This window comes from Urocampus carinirostris, chromosome 1, assembly GCF_059441175.1.
Source record: "Urocampus carinirostris isolate Australia breed hairy pipefish chromosome 1, RoL_Ucar_1.0, whole genome shotgun sequence".
In the NCBI taxonomy this organism is placed as follows: Eukaryota; Metazoa; Chordata; class Actinopteri; order Syngnathiformes; family Syngnathidae; genus Urocampus; species Urocampus carinirostris.
The window spans coordinates 28,819,977-28,843,701 of NC_142349.1; the positions used below are offsets into that span (position 1 = coordinate 28,819,977).

Below are 23,725 nucleotides of genomic sequence, written 5' to 3' on the forward strand. Positions count from 1 at the left end.
AGCATGCTCCAACTGAAGTAGTTTGGTGGACATCTGGCTATTTTACTGAAACGGTTTACTCAAATGAAAACGAAAATCTCTGTTCCCTTATTCTCTTTTACTGTGTCCCTCGCAAAGTTTTTGAATCACATTCAAACACTGATTAAGTTCTTATTTGCTTCTTAGACTCTCATAATGAGCATACATTTGAATAAGTACAAGGCTTTCTCCCCAAAGCGTTCCCCCGATCCTATAGCACATCAAAAAATAAGCAAGGATACTCGTACAATCAGACGGCAAAAATAGGCCATTGGAGGAAATGTATGCAAGAATACGAAACACAGGGAACATCTTATTTTGGCTCTGCTCTCTCACTCTCTCCTACATTATTTCTACAATGGTACAACAGTGAGAAAGCGGACGGGAAACATCCGGAAGCACACATGAAAGCGCACAAAATGGAGGATAGGCTAGGGATGTGATACGGTCCCTAAATGAACACATGCCTTTGACAAAGGAACTGATAGTTGTCAGCTTTTCATTTCTTGTCAATATGAATGAGCTCATTATCCTGTGTTCCGATAGAAATACGAAATAATTTCTTTATTATCTGTCTGTCGTTTTTGTTTTACTTTTATGCTTTAAATTCAGGGTTGGGGGTGTTACTTTAAAAACGTAATCTGATACAGAATTTGTCACTTGTTGTATTGTAATCAGTAACGTAATTAGAAACGAGATGGAGCAGTCGCTGGTCCGCATGTTTGTGCCCTATGTGTTTTTTTTTCTATGATCCCCAGCCACCGAATTAGGTCTTCTATCCAAAACAAATGTTTGCTGCTCAAATTTTTCTTAAAACCAAATCTAAGGCATGGATATAGGTGTGGTTCACTTATGTGATTTGAGTTCAGTTCTCACTCAGTGACCGCGTGACTGTGCACTGTGATTAAGTCTGTTTTTAAGATGTGAAAATGGATTTTGCAAGAGTCCCAAAGAAAAGTTTATGATTCAATGGCTGATAAGTTAATAGTTTAGGAGGTACTCAAAATAAGGAAAAATTACTTCAATGAATTTTATACTTGCAACGGAAGAGGACTGTACAAAAAAAACACTCACAAAGCCAAATTCTGAATCTTTTCTAAAAGCCCTCCTCCAAGCACTTTCCTTTTAATCAATTTCCTAGGTTACAAAAAGAAGATCCGCCCTAAAGGATGTGGATTAAAGAACTGCAATTTTATTGGTCGATAGTAACAATGCTGTAAACAATGCACACTAGTCAAAGTAACAAAACAACAGTGAGGTATGATATTGCTGTTAAATGTAATTGCAGGGCAGCACGGCGGCGCAGTGGTTAGCACGTGTGCGGCAGAGTTCTGAGGTCATGAGATCGAATCTTCTGTGTGGAGTTTGCGTGTGTCTTCCGGGCACTCTAGTTTCCTCCCACATTCCAAAAACATGCATCTAAGGTTAATTGGCCCGACGTGTGAAACAGCGAGGGAATTTTCTGTCCCTGTGTGCCCTGCGACTGGCTGGCAACCAGTTTTGGGTGTCCCCTGCCCATTGCCCAAGGATGGCTGGGATGGGCTCCAGCACCCCTGTGACCCTACTGAGGATAAGCGGTGCAGACAATGGATGGATGGATATAATTGCATTGTTGTTCGGTGCACTATTATTAAACCTTAGGCCAGTTGTCAAGCACTGCCTTCTAAATATAATATTTTTGCCTTTTTACCCTGGCAATCTTTTATCTTATTTGTCTCTTTTAATTCTTTATTACGTGTTTATCCTATATTTCAATGTCTAATCTCGTAGCAAAAAAAGGTTCACTGTGTTGTTATCAATGACAAGACATACAATTCAGTGAAACTAATAGTCAAAATATAGAACTGGCATACTATGCAATCTCCTTTGCAGGTGCCCAGTATTCAAAGCATAATCAACTTATCATGCTACTTTCACGTTTGCTGTACACAGATCTCTTAACCACATGGGTCAAAGAGGCACCACTTCCTGTGATGTGTCTTAGGCAAGTACAGTCTGGTGGCGCCCACCCCTATCCCGGCCGTTTTTTGGGGGGGTCTCGTTTTGTTCACCCTGTTGAAACAGATCATTTTGTTATCGATGGTTACAAGTAGCAGAAGGAGCCTCCCAATCGGATTCAGATACAGCTCCTTCATCATGTATTCGCTTTTATTCTTTGGTGTAAAGCACCATCCTGCTCTTCAGGGATGAGCCAGAGCACATTACAGAAAAAAACAAAGATGGGCATTTTAGTTAAGAGGAAAATGTGTTGCAATCAAAAATATATTTTGGTTAATACTAATCAGCCACACAGAAAAGAATATTTTTCAAATTTTTCTCACATTTTTTTTAAACTTTGAGCTCCTCTAAAGTGAGCATCTATGCATGCTTAAAACATGTTAAAAAAACAAAGGTTTTGTAATGCCTTTTCTGTTGCAGTCGCCTTCAACTCATGCAGAACGCTGCTGCCAGTCTTTTAACCAATACTAGCAGACATGTGCATATGTTTCCTGTTCTTATCTCCCTTCGTTGGCTACCCGTCCTTTTAAAGCTCTTAATGGCCTTGCCCCTTCTGAGCTTTTAACTGTTAGCTAACCTGATATGGTTCTGAGGTCCGAAAACAAACTGTGCTGGAAGTACCCAAGTCAAAATATAAATGCTGGAGTGACCGAACCCTTTCTGTTGCCGCTCCCAGGCACTGGAATCAGCTCGCTGTCGAGATGCGTCTTATTTCTGGCCTGGGCCTCTTTAAATCCAGGGTAAAACCCACTTCTTCAGGGTGGCTTTTAATACTCAGGAGTATGACGACACATTTATTTTATTCTTATTTGATCCTGTTTTATTTTGCTGTCTTATTCTCTTTTGTTGTTTTTCTTTTTGGATTGTTTTTACTTATTCCTTCTCGTTTATTATCTACTTTGAAAAACTTTCATGTACAGAATGGATTGTTGTAAGGGGTTGTATAAATAGGATACATTTACATTTACATTTATAAAGGTCATAAAATATACAATATGCTTGTTACAACATCATTATGACTTCTCTCCCAAAGCTTTTGAGGAGCAAAATCATTATCTCCTGCTTTTAGCTGGACTTAACTAAAGTGCACTGCAGTAAATATAGTTGTATTGAAATAATTCAGGAGCTGTATGAAAAATAAAAGAGGCAGAACTAGTGCTGCGCCGTACTCTGGGAGCTCTCTGGTGGCTGGGAACAGCCCTGTGGTCAAACTGGAGACCGGCCAAGGATCTTTTCATCAATTAGTTGATTTTTTTTCCCCCTGCAGTCTCTGGCTGACTCTCTCTCTGATTCGGTTCATCTTTGTTTCCCTGTCTACTCTATTATTTCCTCCTTTGGCCCACTCGAAGAATCCTTGAGGTTGTGGGACACGTGGAGAGCAAAGACTCATCCTTATATCAATGTTATTAGAGACGTTTGGTGAGGTTGATTTCAGGGTCGTAAATGTCTTTTTTGGGAGTGCAGCTGGCACCAGCCAGACAACAAGCGACCGCCACATGCAGCTAGACGCGCAGCAAAATGACATCACGCTGTTGTGCCTCTCAGCTCAGCGTGCTGCACACAGCGTCTCATCGCTGCATATCAATTACACGGAGAAGTGAAGATGTGTTTCCAATTCAATCAGTCCGTGTAGGTGACACATCCCTCACTCCACGATAGTCTCCCTACATCGCCCCCCTGTCCAATTTCATCTGGCGGGCCTGCCGGTGTTGGCGTTATGAGTTGACTCTGTAAATGCTGAGAATAAAGTGGAGCTTCTAAGGTCGCTTGCCCCAGAGGATGTAAAATTTTGACCACCAATGAAATGTTTACGAAGATTCTAAATGTCCCCAGGAGACGATGGAGGCAAGTGCTATGGAAAATGAATCGATGGATATGATTGCTTTTTCTTCTGATTTTAGTGGGTACTCGTGAAATGAAATAATTACGATCCTTGATAGGGTTTGTTGAAAGATTACACTGGAAATGAGAGAATTTTTAAAGTTTGTGTTATGCTTTTCATTCCTTTTTTTATAGTTTTTACTGTATGTTGTATTATTGATTAAATATGTACAGGGTGTTTAAGAAAAGGTATCCTTTGAGATGTAAATATCACAAGGAAATTAAAATAAAAAGTAAGAATGCCAAGGAGAAAGATGAATGGGCAGCACTCAATTGAGTTGTTAGCACATCCGCCTGAGATCATTGGTTCAAAGGCCAGCTACCAGCTCTCTTGTACGGAGTTTTTATATTATTGCTTGCGTGGGTCTCCGCGGGCTCTTCGGTGTCCTCCCACATTCTAAAATCATGCATGTCAGGTTAAATGGCCGGTCCAAATTGTCTCTGAGGTGACTGAGTGAGTGAGTTGTTTGTCCCTGTGTGTGCCCTGCAACTGACTGGCAACCAGGTGAGGGTGTCCCCTGCCTACTGCCCAAAGATAGCTGAGATCGGCTCCAGCACCCCCACAACCGTTGTGAGGATAAGCAGTCCAGATAATGGATGGATAATGGTTAATATAAAAATATTTATTCTTCCAAATTCAAATAAGAAATTCAAAAACATGTTGAACATGGGAACGATTTAAAAAATGTTTAACAGTATATGCGCACTGCCTGATATATGGCATACATCAAGTCAGTAATTCAGCTCCTGCCAAACACGCTGAAGCATATTTTCGGTAACAATCTTCAGCAAATTACAATTTTTTTTCCGTTCATATACAAATTATCTGCCGTAAATTAGTACAGGGAAATACATATATTTATTATAATAATAATTTCTTTGTATTCGAAGGATATCACTTTCATTAAAAACAGCCTGTATATCTAGAATTCTATCTATCTATCTACCCTGGTCATATCCCTCGAGAGGGGTGACCGACAGAAGACAAACACATACAAAAACAAAGAAAATAAAAGGGGGGAAAAGGAGCAAAAAACACACACAAAATGTTTTGGGACCATGGCCAACCCAAATGCACGAACACCCAAACAAGTTAAGCACCACTGCACCCAAGTTGGTCATGCTTTTGTCCCTCCAGATGAAAAGGAACACAAGAAAGCGGCCATGTCACTCGGGTCAGGGTGACACCACACACTCTTCTGTTCAACAACAGGGCCCGACAGCTTTCATTGGTTTACCCCTGGCGCATCATACTGGTGCTCTACCCATCCCTTGGAAATAGAATAGCCTTCATAATAAAGTTAAGTGTATGGGATTTACACTTCATACTTACTTAGGCCAAAGTAAAACTCTTTGTTTATTTGACTGAAATTGCTTACCCACCCAACCGATGATTTGTAAAAGAAAATCTTAAAAAAGATCTGAAGTTCGCAAACATTTTAATATGACTGCTATATTGATCAAATGGCATTGTGTTTTATCAAAATAATTAAATCGACACATAGCTAATTAAAATATGTTAATATTAAATATGTGTGCTTAACTGAGAGCAATGATAACTGTTCTTTTGAAGTAAATACCATTTTAAACAAAAACAAACGGGCAACAATCTGACTACAATTTCAATCAGTAGATCCTGTGTCAGTCGCTAAATTTGTTTTCCGAGAGGTTGGTGGTGTGCAGGTAGCATGCAGAGCCTTGATGAGCGTTTTATTTGAGTTAAGAGCTGCCTGCAGTGGCCATAAAACAACTGATGAGAACATTTCATGGAGCATGAGCAACAAAGCTGAAAAGGTCATATTGGGAGAAATAGACATGATGTCATTGTTTTTTGAGTTGTCACTGTCCTCAGCACTACCTGGGATTATATTTCAAGTTGAAATGTTATGTAACAGGTCTGACGCACATTCATAAAAGGCCATTTGTCCCCTCAGACAATCATTATGTGTGCGCTGACAAGAGAATGCAACCGTTACAATGAACAACAAAAAAGCAACGCTACATTAACTTCATGTCATTGTGTTAACATGTGCAGCAAAATCGTAAAGCAGGCATCTCTCTCCTTCTCTGTTTCTTTTAGATCAAAACCATTTGAACAATGCAGCCCTGTCTCCTCTTGGTCCAGCCATGGCCTTGTCTCACCCCCATAACAACCTCGGAATTGGTTTCAATAAGTACTCCTCGCTCAAGGGTGCGGGTAAGCATTTCATCCACATTCCTGAAAGCTTCTATGGGAGAAACATTTGTATGCCTAATATGTCAAGGAATGTCAGTGTAAACATTCAGAAATTTAAAAATGACTCATTTGACCATCTTCTGACATAACAAACATCTTGTAGTTGGTTTCCTTTGTAAGATCATTCATAACTAACTGCATTAGTAGTCCATTAGCATTATAAAACCGTCCAATATTGATTACAACTGGGATCAGATATTTATAGATGCATTACTCATCTTTCTCGCTCAGCCACGAAAATGCTGACAGTTATTGACAGCTGACCTTTGTATAAAAATGTGAGCTTTTGAAAAAAAAGTCAACTGAAAGGGATGAATACATTTCACTGTCAAAGGAAGAATATCCCATGGTTCATAGAGCCTTCACAATCAACAATTACTTATTATAGCTTGCCTTTCACACATTTTGTGGAGAGCAGGGACACTTGTCACCAGAACTCAAAAATATTCTAATAAAATGCTTTGGTGTCTGAATATATATATATATATATATATATATATATTATTATATTTATTTATTATCATATATATATATATATATATATATATATATATATATATATATATTCGAGTGTCACTGCTGGCACGCGAGGGGTTAACCAGTGACACGCGAGCACATGGCAAGGTAATAATGATTTTTTTTTTAAATGCGCATTTTTACCTGAAATTTAGACATTTTCATTGCTCGCTTTCATTGTTTAGCGGCTTTATGGTGAGCGTGTGTCCGTGCAGTACCTCGCAAAGGAGGAGAGATCTCTTTTAACCCTCCCACAGAAACACCGGCGCGCGATAAATGAACAAATCATGACAGCCAAATCATGAGGGCTTCTCGAGCGGAAAAACAGACGAATGGGACCTTGTGCAAAAAATGACCGTGCTGTTTGTGCATTATACCTCGAGATTGTTGTACCTCGCATGTCAAGTGTTAAACGTCATAACGAGACGAAATATGAACAAGTCTGCAAAGGCGGATACATACCAGCTCAGTAGCCTAGATGGTAGGGCGCCCGCTTTGAGACTGGGAGGTCGCTGGTTCGCGCCTCGGCCGAGTCATACCTAAGACTTATAACATTGGTAAAATGGCGGCGCCCTCTGTTGGCTGCGGCTGCATCGGCTCGCTACAACGGGTCAGGTGTATCGACATTTCGTTCTGTGTACATTGTTACAAAGAATGACAATACAAAGGAAATTATTATTATTATTATTCAAAAAATCCTCCCCACCCTCACGTGAACGCCCATTCTGCTGCGCTCCGACAAAAGCCATCACATTCTATATATTAAGTTTATTAAAACAATAAAGCGGACTTCCGGTGGCGCAATGAGGTAGACGGCAGCAAGGAAAGTAGCTCTGACAAAAATCACTAAAGAGTAATGTAATACTTACTTGGAGAAAGACAGAAAAGGTATAAATTGTGACTCATATTAAAGACAAATTATTCAACAAAACATGGTCAAGAAGGGGAAACTTGTCGAGGAAAAGGGCGCTAAGGAGAAAAAGATCGAGGGAGCAGAAGGAATGGCATCGGTCGACGAGGGACGTGACTCGGCCATCCTCCACGAAATCCGTAAATTACGGCAAGAACACACTGAAGCAGCAAGGGACAGCAAGATTACGATGACAAGACTGGAAAAGAGCATCGAAGAACTTCTGGAGCGCACTGTGTTGCTGGAGCGGAGGGTGGAAAGCATGGAGGAGCTACATGCTAACACGGAAGAGCGAACGTCAAAACTAGAGCAATTAACAGTCTCCTTGCTCCAACAAACCACCAAACTAGCAACAAAGTGTGAGGACTTGGAGTCGAGATCACGACGGAACAACATTAGGATACATGGGATTCCCGAGGGTGCCGAGAGAAAAGACACAATCGGCTTCATAACAAACTTTATTAAATCAAACATTCCGACAACCGAACATATGGATGTGCGCATTGAGAGGGCACACCGCTCACTGGGGAACAAGTTTCAAGGTAAAGCACTGCCACGGGCAATTATCGTACGTTTCACCGACTACATAGTGAAAGAATCCGTAATGAAAGAAGCATGGAAGCAGAAGACAACGTACGAAGGCAAGACCGTTTACTTCAACCAAGATTACACCACAGAAATCCAAAAAAAGAGGAAACAAGTAAGGGACGTTATCAAAAAGTTAAAGGAAAAGAACGTAAAGGCACAATCACCATATCCCGCCCAGCTGAAGATGTTTTTGGACTCAGGAATAAGAACATTCTCTACACTGATGGAGGCAGCAACATTGCTAAAAGAAATGGGGATCGAAGTGGAAGAGGACAACACGGAGACACTGCAAAAGATGTTGTCAAAGAACATTTGGACCACAGTGACCGGAATCGAGAGGAAGACAAGGGAACACCCCCATCATAGAAGGTGACTTACAAGCTCCTATGGAGCAAAACGAAGCCATATTCGGATTTGGGGAGAAAGAGTAAGGACCATATATGCCCTTTCTATTATAAATTCAATAAGTTAGAAGTAAGTAAAATACCAAGTAAAATTGTTATCTTTAAATTAAAACAATGTATGTACATATATTGGCATAGAGCTACTTTAAAATATTTAGTTAGTTATAACTATGGACGACGGTACAAAAGTTGTTCACGCACTGAGTGCATATTTCCAGGAGGGTAGCCACAACTCTCCAATTGGACTCTTGGAAGACATGGGTTTTTGTTTTTTGGGTGTGTTTTTTTTCTTTTTGGTGGGAAATTATGTGTGCTTGTCAATATGTTTGTTAGTAATTTGGTTTGTTTTGTCAATGGAGGTGTTAGTAATTAATGTAGTGTTTCTGTATGCTTCAAAAATCAGTGAGACTCAATACAAAACATGAGCAATCTAAATATTGTTTCATATAATGTACATGGGCTAAACCACCCCATCAAGAGAAAAAAGATATTGAATCAACTCAAGACATTGCAGAGCTCAATAGCATTATTACAAGAGACACATTTGACCGAGATTGAACATAAGAAGCTAAAAAGAGAATGGGTGAACCAGGTGTTCTACGCATCCTATGGTAAAAGGAGGGGAGTAGCAATTTTACTTGGAAAAAGGGTGGCGTTTAAAGTCGAAAAAGAAGTGAAGGACAATCTGGGGCGATATATAATGATTATAGGGTCAATGGCCGGTTGGGAAATATCAATAATGAATGTTTATGCACCAGTTGAGGAAAAGGGGACTTTTTTTCAAGTATTAGCTAAAGTAATAACCAACTGTGCGAAGGGAATGTTACTTATAGGAGGTGACTTTAACACTGTACAGAATTGCAAAGTGGACAAGTATCCTTCAGTACATGGAACAAATACAAAGACGTCGAGGATGTTAAATAACATAACTAAAGAATTGGGATTGATAGATCCATGGAGAGAGAAGAATCCCCAAACTAAAGACTATACTTTCTATTCAAACCCGCATGGCAGCTACTCGAGAATTGATTACTTTTACATTTCAAGACAACATATGCATACAGTAGTAGAGTGTGGTATAGAGAATATTACTATAAGTGACCATTCTCCAATTACTTTGAAATTAAGTTTAGACAATGAACCCCATTTTAGGTATTGGAGGATGAATGTATCTCTCCTCTCAGATAAAAACGTAGTACAGGAAATAAAACGGTGTATAAAAGAATATTTCCAAATCAATGACAACAATGAGGTTTCTCCAACAATATTATGGGAAGGAGGGAAAGCTGTAATAAGGGGGAAATTAATAGAAATATCGTCCCGGCTGAAACGAATACGCTTAAAGAATCAGAAGGAATTGGAGGATAAGATTAAGGAACTAGAAGAAGAACATAAAAAAACACCAAATGAATCCAGATTACAGGTATTAAAAACAACCAGAAGCAAATTAGATGAACTTTTGACAAATAAAGCAGAAGGGGCTCTGCGCTTTGTGAACCAGAGATACTATGAAATGGGCAATAGAGCCAGTCGACTGCTAGCCTTCCAACTTAAAAAGGCCCAAACAGATAGAATTATATCACAAATAAAACATCCTATCTCTAAACAATGTTTAGTAAAACCCAAAGGTATAGCAGAAGCATTTGCAGATTATTATAAAGAATTATACAAGGACTCAGAAAATGACTTAGATAACTACACGGCACAAAACTTTTTAGGAAAACTACATTTACCAACACTAACAGGGGGGGATACATTAGAAATTATTCGCCCCATTACAAAACAGGAAATACAAGATACAATAAATAACTTAAAAATAAATAAATCACCAGGAACGGATGGATTCCCGGGGGTGTTCTACAAAAGCTTTAAGGAAGAATTAACACCAGTACTGCAGAAAGTATTTAACTATGCTCTAACAAAAGGAGATCCCCCCAAATCATGGTCGGAAGCCATCATAACAGTCCTGCACAAAGAAGGAAAAGACCCAATATTGTGTGAAAGCTATAGACCAGTTAGTTTACTTTGTAATGATCTAAAAATTCTTACAAGCATACTGGCAAAAAGAATGCAGAAATTTATTGCGAAATTAATTAGAAATGATCAAACAGGGTTTATTCCGGGAAGGCAGGGTGCAAACAATATTAGGAGGATACTAAACATAATTACGAGCACAAAATCTAAGACCCAACCCTCGATGTTACTGAGCTTGGATGCACAAAAAGCTTTCGATAGGGTGAAATGGAGCTTCTTACATCAATCACTTATAGCTTTTGGCTTCCCTCCAATATTTGTTGAATGGGTGAAAATTATCTATAAAAATCCGAAATCTCGTCTTAGAGTAAATGGTCACTGTTCAGATTTCTTTGAAATCAAAAGAGGAGTCCGGCAAGGGGATTGCTTAAGCCCACTCTTGTTTGCAATAAGCATAGAACCACTCGCAGAATCAATTAGACAAAATGAGCAAATAAGGGGGATATTGGATGAAGGAGGAACAGAACATAAAATATCATTGTTTGCAGACGACCTGTTGGTAATGCTGAAGGAACCTTCGTTATCAATACCACCACTGTTGGAGAGCCTTAAAATATATGGAGAAGTAGCTGGGTATTCAAATAACGAGAGCAAATCAATAGCAATGATGATATCAGGAAAATGTCCAACAGATGTGATTGAAAGGTTTGATTTTAAATGGACAAATAAAGGGTTTAAATATTTGGGGGTGACCATTACACCACATTCCACACAGCTGTTTGATGCAAATTACGGAATGTTGATAAAAGAAATAAGGAAAGATTTGGAAAAATGGGAAATTTTGCCCTTAAGTCTTATCGGCAGGATAGAAACAATCAGAATGAACATATTACCAAGACTATTATTTCTGTTTCAATCCCTTCCAATTCTGATCCCGGCATCCACATTTAAAATGTTAAATAAGTTAATAGCAAAATTCCTTTGGCAAAACAAGAAACCTAGAATAAAATACAAAACCCTGTTAGCTCCTAAAGAAAAGGGGGGCCTAGACCTACCTAATATTAAATATTACTATTGGGCAGCTCAAATTAAAGCACTCATCTTGTGGATTACAACAGACAAAGATGCGATATGGGTGGACATGGAGCAACGATCTTGTCCAAATATGCTGGTGGAATCGTTACCATACATATCAGTCACGAGGTGGAAGAAATTAAAAATCCAGAATGAATGGATTAAGGGAACTATTAAAACTTGGTCAACTATACAAAAAAAATTAAAAATATCAAGATCTGTGAATAGGGCTACCAAAATAGCGAAAAATCCAGACTTTAAACCTGGGGGTATGGAGGTAGGGTTTCAAAAATGGGCCCAAAAAGGACTGATGTTGATTACCCAAGTATTGGAAGCACAGGCAATGAAATCATTCGAACAACTCCAACAAGAGTTTGACCTACCCAGAAATGATTTTTACAAATATTTGCAACTAAGGCATTACCTCCAGAAACACGAGGAATGGGGGAAAATATGTAAGGAGCCAACTAAGGTAGAGGAATTATTAATATCGTATACAAAAGGACAATCAATAAAGGGGGTTATATCAAAACTATATAAAGCCCTGAGAATGGATCTCAGTAATGAGGACATGGCAGTTAAGGAAAAATGGGAACAAGAAACTAATGTAGCGATAAAAGACAACGAATGGGAAAAAACATTGAAAGAGGGACACAAAATAACCAACAGCCCGACATGGAGGGAGTTTGAATGGAAAGTAAAAATGCGATTCTTCTATACACCCTCTATCACTTCAAAATATAAAAATACCTCAAATCTATGCTGGCGTAACTGTGGGGGGGTCGGTGACTTTACGCATATTTTCTGGAATTGCCCTGTAATATTAAATTTTTGGAGAAGTATCCAGAGAGAAATAAAATTAATCACGGGCTGGGAGTTGCGGTTGGACCCAAAGGCTTACGTAATAGGAATTTTGCCAGAAGAATTACTATCTGGTCAACAGAAATATATACTAAGGGTAATGCTTCTGGTAGCAAAGAAAATGATCACAGTGTCCTGGCTGAAACCACAACCTCCTGACATAAAACAATGGAGAGACAAATTAAAGCAAATGTACATTATGGAAAAAATCACTGCAAGACTTCAACTGAAACTTGACCAATTTGAGAAAAGATGGAAGCCTATCACACAAATTTTACTTGATGTCTAAACACCTCCCCCTATTTATTATGTCCGTTGTTTTTTTTTTTTGTTTTTTTGTTTTTTTTTTGGATGTATATTTTGATTTATTATTTTATATATATGTATATATATATATATATATATATATATATATATATATTTCTTTTTGTATGGATGTATTGTATGAATATTTATTCTTCCTTTCTATTAATAGTATTTTTTTTTCTTCTTTGTTGTTTCTTCTGTTATTTATGAGTGTGTCAAGTGTATATATTTTGTGTTGATGTAGGATGGAGGAATCAAACCTCTGTCAAAATTGGTGTGAGAAATAAAAAGTTAAAAAAAAAAAAAAACAATAAAGCGAGCTAACTAAAACAATTAAGCGATCGTAGTCTATATAACACGTTTATTAAAACAATAAAGCGCGATCGTATTCCACAATATTCGTTTGTTAACATGGAAGAAAAAGTCACCACCACCGGAGAAGAATCAATGTACGCTATGATATCCACGATCATAACTAATTGTACACAAATAGCCTTTATTTAGTGTACTATAATAGCCATATGTAATGTATTTTATTGTGAATGAAATCCTGGTTGCATTGGATCCCGCGGTGTAAACAAATCTTTTTTTTTTTCATTTAATATCGGACTTCCCTGCCTATACTGTTTGCAAAGTAATACACACTTTAAACCTATTATGCTTTTTTGGCTTTGGGATCCAACAACAGAGGAATACCTGCACTTTGTGATAAGTTACTGAATAGGTGTTCGACAAACCTAGTTCGTTTTATTACTACTATTATTATTATGAATAATAGTAATATTATGAGAAATGTTCTGAAGCTCTTCAAAATCACTGTGCTGACATATTTATATCACAGAAGGTTACCCTGGAAGTCAAACAGGGTCCATATTAGCAGGGGAGTCAGATTTTGGCACGTAAAATGCCTGGTTTGGGATCAAGATTGTGTCAGAATTCCCACAGATGGGTCATTACACTGAAAAAAGTGAGGAACTGGCATTTTTAAATGGCCAAAAGCACCGGAAGTTGAGAAAGCTGGGTATATCCTTAAAAAAATGATGACAACAGACATATTTGCAGGAGCTGCAATACTATTAATGTTATTACCCCAAAACTGCCACAATCTAGTGCTGCACTCCCCAAAAGAACAGCTACAAGTAAAATGTGTATTTTGACAACGACAAAAGACAGGAACAAAGCCAGAAAAATATTACTCACTGGAAAAGAACAGGCACGACAGCCAAGCACTGTTGGACCCAAGTTTGAATTATTTATTACAAGGGATGAATTAAGATCTGGGTGGAAATTGAACATCGGCTTCCTGAGAGTTGACAACTGCGGACGGTTCAGACAAAATCTCACACAACTTTGCCAGTTGCACATTTATGAACACGTTTGATCCAACAATTTCATTTGTAACCTAGGCAACTCTTTTAATGCATTGCAAATTTTTCTGTAAACAAAAAGTAATGAAAAAAGAGGGTGTTCCGAGTCTTGGGCATATTTTGAGAATGGAATCTATTAAGGATATATAAACACATCAGGTAAAGCTCGCAATCTCGGTTTTTAGAATAGAAGAAGTATAGAATAGAATTACATGGATTGTTCAAAAATGTTCAATATGAGGACTATTGGTCACATGATACACATCTAACCAATCAAATTCTTGCCAAACGCTTCCAGCATTCCTTTGTCAATGGTTGCAACAGCTTCTGTTATTCTTTCCTTCAGCTTATCCATGTATCTTGAAATAGAGGGCACATAGACAGGGTTGGGTAGGGTTACTTGATTACTTTCAAGTACTTTTGGATTACTCCAATACTAAATATGCTCATAAAAGACAAAATAAACTAAATATGAATACAATTATGACTCACAACACATGGTAAGCTTTCTCTCCTGGCTTTGATCTCTTTGATCTCCGGCAAAACTAACATAAAATGCGACAGAAACAAAATGAAAATAAATCCAAACAGCTTGCCAACATCATTTTTGCCTTTCCATGTATTCCGTTACTCCCCAAGCCTGCACACAATTTAGTAATTTTATTCATATTTAGTTTCTTTTGTCTTTTATTAGCATATTTGGTATTGGAGTAATCCAAAAGTAATTGAAAGTAATCAAGTTAAAGTAACCCTACCCAACCCTGCACATAGACCAATACTTTCACAAATGTCCACAAAAATAAATCGCATGACGAAGATCTGGGTGACCAGGACATGAGATTGTGAAGATTCTGCCCAAACCATTCTATCCATCTGACTGGCAGTGCTGTGTTCGGAAGGTTTCAGTATGGAGTTGCCCTATCCTGTTGGAAAATGAAGTCACCAGATTGTCTTCACTAAATGTATCTATAATTTTCCAGCATGTTAAGGTACATCTCACTATTGACTGTTGCCCTTAAAGATTGCAATGGTCAGTAGACGGCTTTTTTCAACACAAAACACAGTCACCTTTGGGGAATTTCACTGATTCTCAAGAAGTTCATATGGGTTCTCAGTACCTCAATTGGGAGTGTTATGCTTGTTAACTTTGGCCTTTTGTTGGAAAGTTGCCTCATCGCTATAAAAAAGCTGGTCGTCATCTTTCATCTTGTTTTGCATTCCAGTCCAAAAATCAAGATGAGCAGCTTTGTCCTTCAACTGTTGGACCAACTGTAGCTTGTAAGGTGTCATGAGCAGTCGTCTTCTAAAGACACTCAAATAGTTGTTGGACACTGACGTTTCCCACTGGCTCTTCTGTTGGATTGAAAGGGGCTCCGCTGGAAAGCTGTTCGAACTTGTTCAATCACATCATCTGAAGTATAGGGGCGTCCTGTTCTTTTAGCTGGGCATAAGCACCCATCCCTTATGAATTTACCATGCCATCTTACTATGAATTTCCTCTGTGGTGGCTCCTTTCCGGATTTTCTGCAAAACGCACGTCGAAAAACAGTCTATAAGGCAGTTTTTGCATATACAAGCACACAAAAGCCCTTTCTGGTTGAGTGAACGCCATGAACGGGTCTGAAATAATTCAAAAAATCAATTGTCTTGTAAAAAAACTTAAAAGGTAAAATAAGCTTTAAAATGGCACAACTTTTATTTTACTACCTTTCACATTTAAATATATGTATATGGGAACTTCAAATGTTCCCAAGACTTTTGCAACAGCCTGTACTGCACAAGCCACTCTGTTTACATGGGGAAAGAAGACACCTGTTTTTAAAGCTGTTTTGAGGAAGGAAATTATTCATAAAATAGGGAAAACAAGGTCGATGGTGTCTTAAGGCAAGTGTGGGTATGTGTGTTTGTGTGTTTTGGGAGTGAGGCGGCTGCAGTGGTGATGACCAAACAGCAGAGTCGCGCTTTTCGCGGGGACCCGGCGCTAATCCGATGTGACATGCCAAACCCGTTCTACTTTCCTTCCCTACAGTTTTGAGTAACGCTCCCTTAGCATTTTGCATCCTGTTTCTCTTCACTTCTTATAGGTCAGATCATACACATGTATGAGAATTCTCCAGAGTGCACATAAGCCTGCAGGTTTCATCTCCTTTGCATTAATTGTTTTAAATTTGGTATTTAGATGACAGATTAGCCGTGTACTACGGAGGGGCATAATTGATTAATTGATGGTATTGTGTGAGATGCATTTAAAGTAGTCATGGGCGAAATGGAGACCTTGCCATGCCTGCAATCGGCTTTAAGGGCCAAATTTGTCGCCCCAAATGTGACCAACATGAATTCCCACATGTGTCAGTTGGGAATTAACGCCTCATCAAGAAACAAATGCTCAAGATAAGAGTTTTCCAAATGACGGCTCAGGTGCAATTTTTGGCCTACCAACCAAGTTCCGTGCCAGGAGCGAATACTGAAAAATTGCACACTAGTCATTCAAAATGTATTTTTCTAGCCCTTAATCACAAAACCCTCCAGTTGGCAAATTACAGAAAATTGTAGAACAGCCAATAAGAAACATCTTTTTGAGCGATATTTTTTGTTACAATAGCAAATTATTTTTCTGAATTTTAATTATTTTCATAAATTAGTTTTAAGAATTAGCTGATTTAGCTGAATAGCTGATGCAATTCGATAATTTAGCTTATTTGAAGCATATATTTTATGATTTTACCACAAAAAAAAGAGATTTCCATGATAAACAAAAACACATGGACTATTATATAAGAGTGATTTTTTTTAAATACTTGTAAGTTGGAAAAAAAAGTCTCACCTAGAGGGAAGTTCATGTAAACTACTTTTTTTGGTGTGCTTTGTTAAATGTGAAAAAATATAAACCGGCATTTGTTTTGTAGCCTTCTACTTAATTTCATTTATTATTTTATTTACCACAGACAATCCAACCATACATAGTTACTAATGCAAAGTTTGTAACAATTGTTAAGCATACAAATAAAAATGAAATAACTTGACCTGACATATTAAGTTTAGCATTTGCTAATTTAAACTTTTTTCCAGGTTTTGCTCTTTAAAGCCTGTATAGAAGATATATAATGTAAAACACGATTTTAAAATACTAAAACCATAGTTAAGTCCTCATAACATTTAGTAAAATGGTACATTTTAAACTACATTTACAGTTTAAAAGTAATAATTTTCCACCTGTGGGCAAATCGTTTTATAAATTACAGGTCTGATCAAAGAGTGACTTTATGCCCATAATCATCCATCCATTATCTGCTTATCCTCAGTAGGGTCGTGGGGGTGCTGGAGCCCATCCCAGCTATCCTCAGGCAGTGGACACCCTGAGCTGGTTGCCAGAAAGTCGCAGGGCACACAGGGACAGACAGCTTACAGGCTCATTCACACCTAGGGACAATTTGGACTGGCCAATTAACCTAACATGCATGTTCTTGGGAGTGCCCGGAGGAAACCCACGCAAGCACGGGGAGAACATGCAAACTCCACACAAGAAGTTCGATCTCATGACCTCAGAACTGTGCGGCACACGCACTAACCACTGCGTCACCGTGCTTCTGCTCATAATATTTTTTTTTAAATGGTAAGATTAAGAAAAGGCCTGTTTCAAATGGCCACCAAACCCCCAAAAAGATACAAATAAAGGAGTTCATCCGAGCGCCTCTAAGATATGCACGTTCCTGAGGAATGAGCTGACTGAGGCTGCACTCTTGACTTTAAACCAGAAAATGGCAGCAGGCAGTAAAAAAGTTTCAAATTCAGCCCCTTCAAAAAAACGCATGTTTATTTGACAGTTCATGTATCTTTGCTTATTATCTAGTTCAATATAATTTTTTATATAACTTTTTTCCACCACTAGGAGGCGTTAAATAATACACATTTTCCCTTTAAGGGTGACAGTTATGTCATCATAATAGGGTTTTCTAGTCAGTTATTGACTTGTTTCTCTTCCTTACAAATCCAGATACAACACCAAGAGACTACTACAAGAGCTACCCTATGGTCGATTACTCCCACCGCCAGTCTCCTCCTACTTTCCAGCCAATCAATTTCCACCCAAAGGAAAAGTCTTTCCTCCCACCGCCTGACATCCATGCACCGCTGGCCATTACCATCAACGCCTCCCAGATCCCCAAACCCAAGATATCGAAGACTAACACGCACCCTCTTACGTCGGGGTCAGCCTTCAAAGCCTGGGACCCCAGCAAAAGCTACCTGCAGCGCCCGGCCGCCTCGCACGTGGTCCTCCAAGGCCCGCAGCATCACCACACCATCCAGAAGCAACACCACCAGCCGCTACACCATCAGCCCAACAGCCGGCGCCAAGCCTACTCTAACAAGCGGCAGTTCAGCATCGAGACGCTCCCCGAGCTCTTCACACAGCCGCTCAACTATGGCCAATCGCCGCACGTGCACCCCAAGCACAAGGGACTCCCGACCAACAGCAAGACAGAGGTCACTGTGTGAACGCGACACTTCACATACACATAACTTGTGCTCTGATATCTTTTTTATCCACCGCCTAACTGCAGGAAGGGCAGGCAAATATCGTGTATGATAAGATTTTTTTACTGCCTTTTCCTTATCATTGTTGATATTAATAACAATAATAATAATAACATGAGTGCAGTTTGTAAGATAACGGGGTCAAAACAGTATTCGAGCCAAGAAGGTGGCGGCCGTGATGTAAATAACTGATCGGACTTCTCAATGTGTTGGCTCAACGCTCAATTCAACTCTACCCAGCTCGTTCTCACTCGAGCAACTCAGCATGGCCCGTGGCAAACCTACACGAAGGTTCCTCCCATCCCGCATGCACCAGCTCAATGGACCCATTTTGTCTTACCAGTCTGCCGGTCTGTGTTTTGGCCGCAAGACTGAAGCTTCGCATCACCAGAGACAATACCATCAAGTTGTCAGTTCCCACCAACTCCCGGGGGTGGGGGTTGGCTCAGGGATCAGCCTGGCAATTCATACCAGAGAGGAGGGTGAGGGTTATTTGCTGTTTAATAGGGGCAAATAAGAGGATGAATGGGATGTGAACCACAAGAGCAGGGCACATTCTTGTCAAAGAATTATAGAGGGTCCCCAGAAGCGTCAGAGACCAGTCGCATCCACCCCAAAGCGGGTACAAAAAACATTACGCTCCTCTCGCAATCTGAAACTGTGCATGTGATTAAGAGTGCTGCGTTGCGGCAGATTCTAATTCGAGTCAACCTTCCTTGTGTTCAAGGGAATGCTAAACATCCTACAGAATGTTCCACAAGGAAAATGTGTTGAGCGGCGCAGAACATTGCAAAGACCAGTATGTTTTAAAGAAATTTTTCCTCATCAAACAGCTTTAAAATAAACTTGTTCACATCAGCATGACGATTTCAGTGGTAGTAGCGAGATATGCATGCTTGAATGGAGAAACCCTTTATTATTCGTTTCAACTGGAACAGACAAAATTGCATGGGAATTGGCAAATTAAAAAAAATCCTTTTATTTAATTGTTAATATAGAGTTTTAACCGTCCTGGCTGTAGAACAGGGTAGTTTGTTCCCCACCGCCCAAAACTAGGACATGCCGTAAGGAACACCATGCAAATTGTTTATTTCAAAGTGGCGCCCAACCATTGATCATCAGTATAACAAACTTGAGATGTGGTATTCATTATTGTTCTTTCTCCTTGAGTGCCATTGACAGCAGAGTGCTTTCAAGGGGGGACCTGAACATTGATTTCCGGCTTTGTGACGTTAAGTACGTTTTCTGATTGGAATAGGCATAGCATTGGCCATGCCTGCCACTCTGATACTGTACCGACTATTTTCGTCCACTAGTTATCATTGGTGCCTCTTTCTGAGAAAATCAATTTTAGCTTAAAGCAAAGGTGGAGAAAAGGAGATAGTTAGTATTTTAAAATTTTGAGTTTCCAAGACAGTTAAAAGACTGATTAAAAGCACATGTAAACCCTTATCTGCAAGAAATACATGTGTTCACGAAACCAGTTTTCTCTGAAATTTGCTCAAAAATATGATTTTGCTGAAACTTTGAGGGTGGCGGGGGTGGTATTTATGGTCCAATCTATCATTTAGTAGTCTGCATTTTGATAAAATCTTAGCAAACAATTACCTGAAAGACTTGAAAGAAAGTCAAAATACTCAATATTGGCTGCTACTGACAGATTATCTTTTCAAAAGAGTTTATGAGACCCACTGTCGAGTGGAGGTTAAACACTCTAAAAATACGAAAGTCAATATATATTTTGAATGTCAATCTTAAGTTGAATTCAGGATCAATTGATAAATATCCCCCCTCACAGTATCGGATTGAGATTTCTCCTTTGCGATTCTCCTTTGAGAAAATACAAATAGAAAGGTGCAATTGATGCATGGTTAAAGTATTTCATATAGAATAAACAACGTGCACCTTTCATGAGTCACATAAATGTGTTTGGGGGCAAGGGAGGCCTCTACATCAATGCTAATGATAAAATTATGAGCGCGTCCAAGCATCCATGTTACTAGAGTCCACCGATGCATACTTTTCTAGTATGCTCTCTAAATGCAGAGGAGTACTTTGGTGCAGCGGGACTCTTTGAACCGAAGTTTCTTATCCTTGCGCCACAGTCCTACTGAAGTGCTGTGCACAATAGCCTGACTTATTCATTCAATTCACCTTCAATTGTTTTTATCAGGACGGTAGCTATGCCGCAGAGCATCACAATGGAGGCTAATCGAGCGGGATCATTTAGTGGGGGCACGCACAATTTAGCACCTGTTTTCGCTCCACTGACTCACAGTCTTCTCGAAGACCACACGCCGTGACCCTGCTCCTGGATTGTCTCCATCCTTAATGTTCCTCTTATTCAAATTCATAATCAATTGCAACATAGAAGTTGCTCATTTGTTATAAGTATTAAGAGGTTACTAAAAGTATAAAGGAGCTACGAGTGTTCACAAGTGAGAGGAGGAAGGAACCAGACTTAAACATTAATGTGAGGGACTAAATTAGCAATACAATGCCACACTTGTGCAGCAGCGACCGCTTCGCCACTACCACTCAGAGATGTGAAAAACCTGTTAGACGCCCCGTGCTGCTAGTGTCCTTTTGCAAAAAGGGATAAGATGACAACGGGGATGATGAACACAAAAGCATCACTGGGATGTGCATCAAACACTTTTGCGCTGATGCTCCGGCCAGCTTGCTGCAGGTTCCTTTGTTGCAGCCTCCCCTTCAGACTGACTTATAGTGGGTCACCTTGTTGCAGGACAATATTCCGCAAGCGTCTGTCCTGGACAGCTTAGAAAGCATTTGAGGTTTGGAACCATTGCGCAATGACAGTAAACAAGCAATATGTGTGAGGGAAGCAATAAGTGGCCAACTGTCCTCACGCCAATGAAGTAGCAGGAGTTTAGTCAATGAGAGGAGGAGGAGGCAAACGAAATATGAAGTCATGTCCAGATTTGACTCGATGTATCAGTTCTTTCTCTACGGAGTGGAACTTGGAATCAGCACCCCCACCCCTGCACTGTTTACTGCAAAGGGTTTGAATTTATTACAAGCTGTGGGTAACATTTTTTTGCTGATAGTTCGCTCCACCCTCATGTTGAGAAACTCGCCGTCGCAGATGTCAACAATCCAGAAATACTACAGCATGTTTTTTTTCCTTCTTAAATGTTGGACTGACTGCAAAAAAAGGCCCTTGAAGCCCAAGACAATGTACAGTAAATTTATAATACTAATGATATCTTCTACATAACGTCCAAAAAAGCTGTGGCCTGTTAAAGGGAGAAAAAGAAAAACACCTAGTATATGCTTTGAGATTTTTGGATCATAAATGAGCATTTGCTCCCTATAGTGAAAGAATAGTGCCGAATCCACTCAGAGCTGACTGACTGTAAATCTATCCAAAATGCAAACACAAGTATTCTACAACAGGTTTACACGAATGCAACCTGGTAGTAGTACTTGGGCTCTATAATACATGGCAATATATAGATTACAATATATGGTTCAATTCTTTCTTTTGGATTTGCGTGTTTTTGTTGGTTGTTGGATTGGTTTTGTATTGTGCATTTTTAAGAAATGAAAATATAACAAAATAATATATAAATATATACAAATATGTAAACATTCATCAGACTAATGAAAGTTAGGAGTGCTTCCAGATTTTAGACTTATGGCTGCACGATCTTCATCCCGCTGCCTCGGCCTGCATTCCTTTCTTGCTGGAGGATGTCATATGTTTGAAGCTTGTGATCTACTAACATTGTTTGGTCCACATGCCCTCATGTAATTAATGTGATATTGCATTGTATCAAAGTGCTTTACCGACACATTAGTTGAAAGGTGGATTCAGATTTGTATTGAGAAAAATGAAAAAATACAACAGCAAAATACACCCATGCATTATTTGTTGTTAACTTGTATCAGGCAGCAGTAGGTTGCCTTTGATTGCTATGTACTAGCTCTGTATGTACAGTACGTATGCTGTACCACTTGTCTGCTGTGAAATGTGTTGAGTTCTTGGCTTACGATATATAAGGGCTTTTTCTCGATATTAAAGCATACTGGGTAATCTGATGTCACATACTGTAACTCAAGGCAAATTTATTTTGAGTTTTATTTTTAGGGATGACGAGATAATACATGAATTTTCATGCATACTGTATTAAAACAATTAAAATGGCTTTGGCCTATGTGTCTTGTTTGAATAAATCTTTGTGACAAACGGGTCATTTTGTGTTGCTCTTAAATGGACTGCACATTAACACAGTACATTGAATCCATACTATCCAGGGATGATGTCAACATTGCACTCCTTTCCTTCCAGCTCTTTGACAACCGACAGTTGATATGCCGGGAAAAGCTTGTGGGTGTTGACCTTTTGATGTGAGGGGTTAGCTATATATGTATATTATATCGAAGAGCTGGAAAAGGTGATTGAATGAAAAAACATCTCAAACAGAAAAATATAGCGCATAAAAGCATCACACTTCTCGATGTTTGTTTTGCATCCTTGTTTCTCTCGCTCTCTCGCTTTGTAATACGTAGCCTTGGGTATGGCGCTTTTAAACAGTGAAGTGTTCTGACATCATGGAGGACTCAACCAGATGTGTTTCCTGTGGCTTACACACTGGCTCTGTATTTTCTAGACTGTATGTGTGTGTACAAGAGAATATTTTCAGAGCCAGTAGTAATGTCTTTAAATTTGGTGATATAACAAGTCTTTGTGTTTACTGTTTTTTATTAATTTTGATTGCAACACTAACAATTACAAAAACTCAAAAACATACTATATCATCATGTCATCCAAAGTTATTCTGACTCAAACAATTGATTGGATTAGGAACTGGATAATGATTTACTAAATTTTGTATTTTCCTAAAATATGTTTGTCAGACTGGTTGTGCTTCGTATAGGCGCTGCATCATACTGACAGATGTCTCTATTAATCCATAGTTGGATTTATAATACAGCAAAAAGATTAAAAGAAATTACAAGAAATACAAAATGAGACTTACTCATCTTGTCGATGATATGTTCATGTTGATGTATGGTTGAAACAAAAACAAGG

General features: G+C 39.0%; 1 protein-coding gene across 2 annotated transcripts in view; it reads left to right on the forward strand.

Annotated features, from left to right (window-relative positions):
- LOC148374201 (protein shisa-8) overlaps positions 1-22,884 on the forward strand; it is a 113,973-nt gene extending 91,089 nt beyond the window's left edge. Inside the window, exons 4-5 of one of the 2 annotated variants that reach the window (XM_088333588.1) lie at positions 5,978-6,094; positions 18,128-22,884. In XM_088333588.1, the coding sequence (XP_088189714.1) occupies positions 5,978-6,094; positions 18,128-18,630 (620 nt within the window). In that variant the 3' untranslated portion in view covers positions 18,631-22,884. The remainder of the gene's footprint in view (positions 1-5,977; positions 6,095-18,127) is intronic. The other variant, XM_088333596.1, reaches the window with a different exon arrangement.
- The last annotated feature ends 841 nt before the right edge of the window (positions 22,885-23,725 follow it).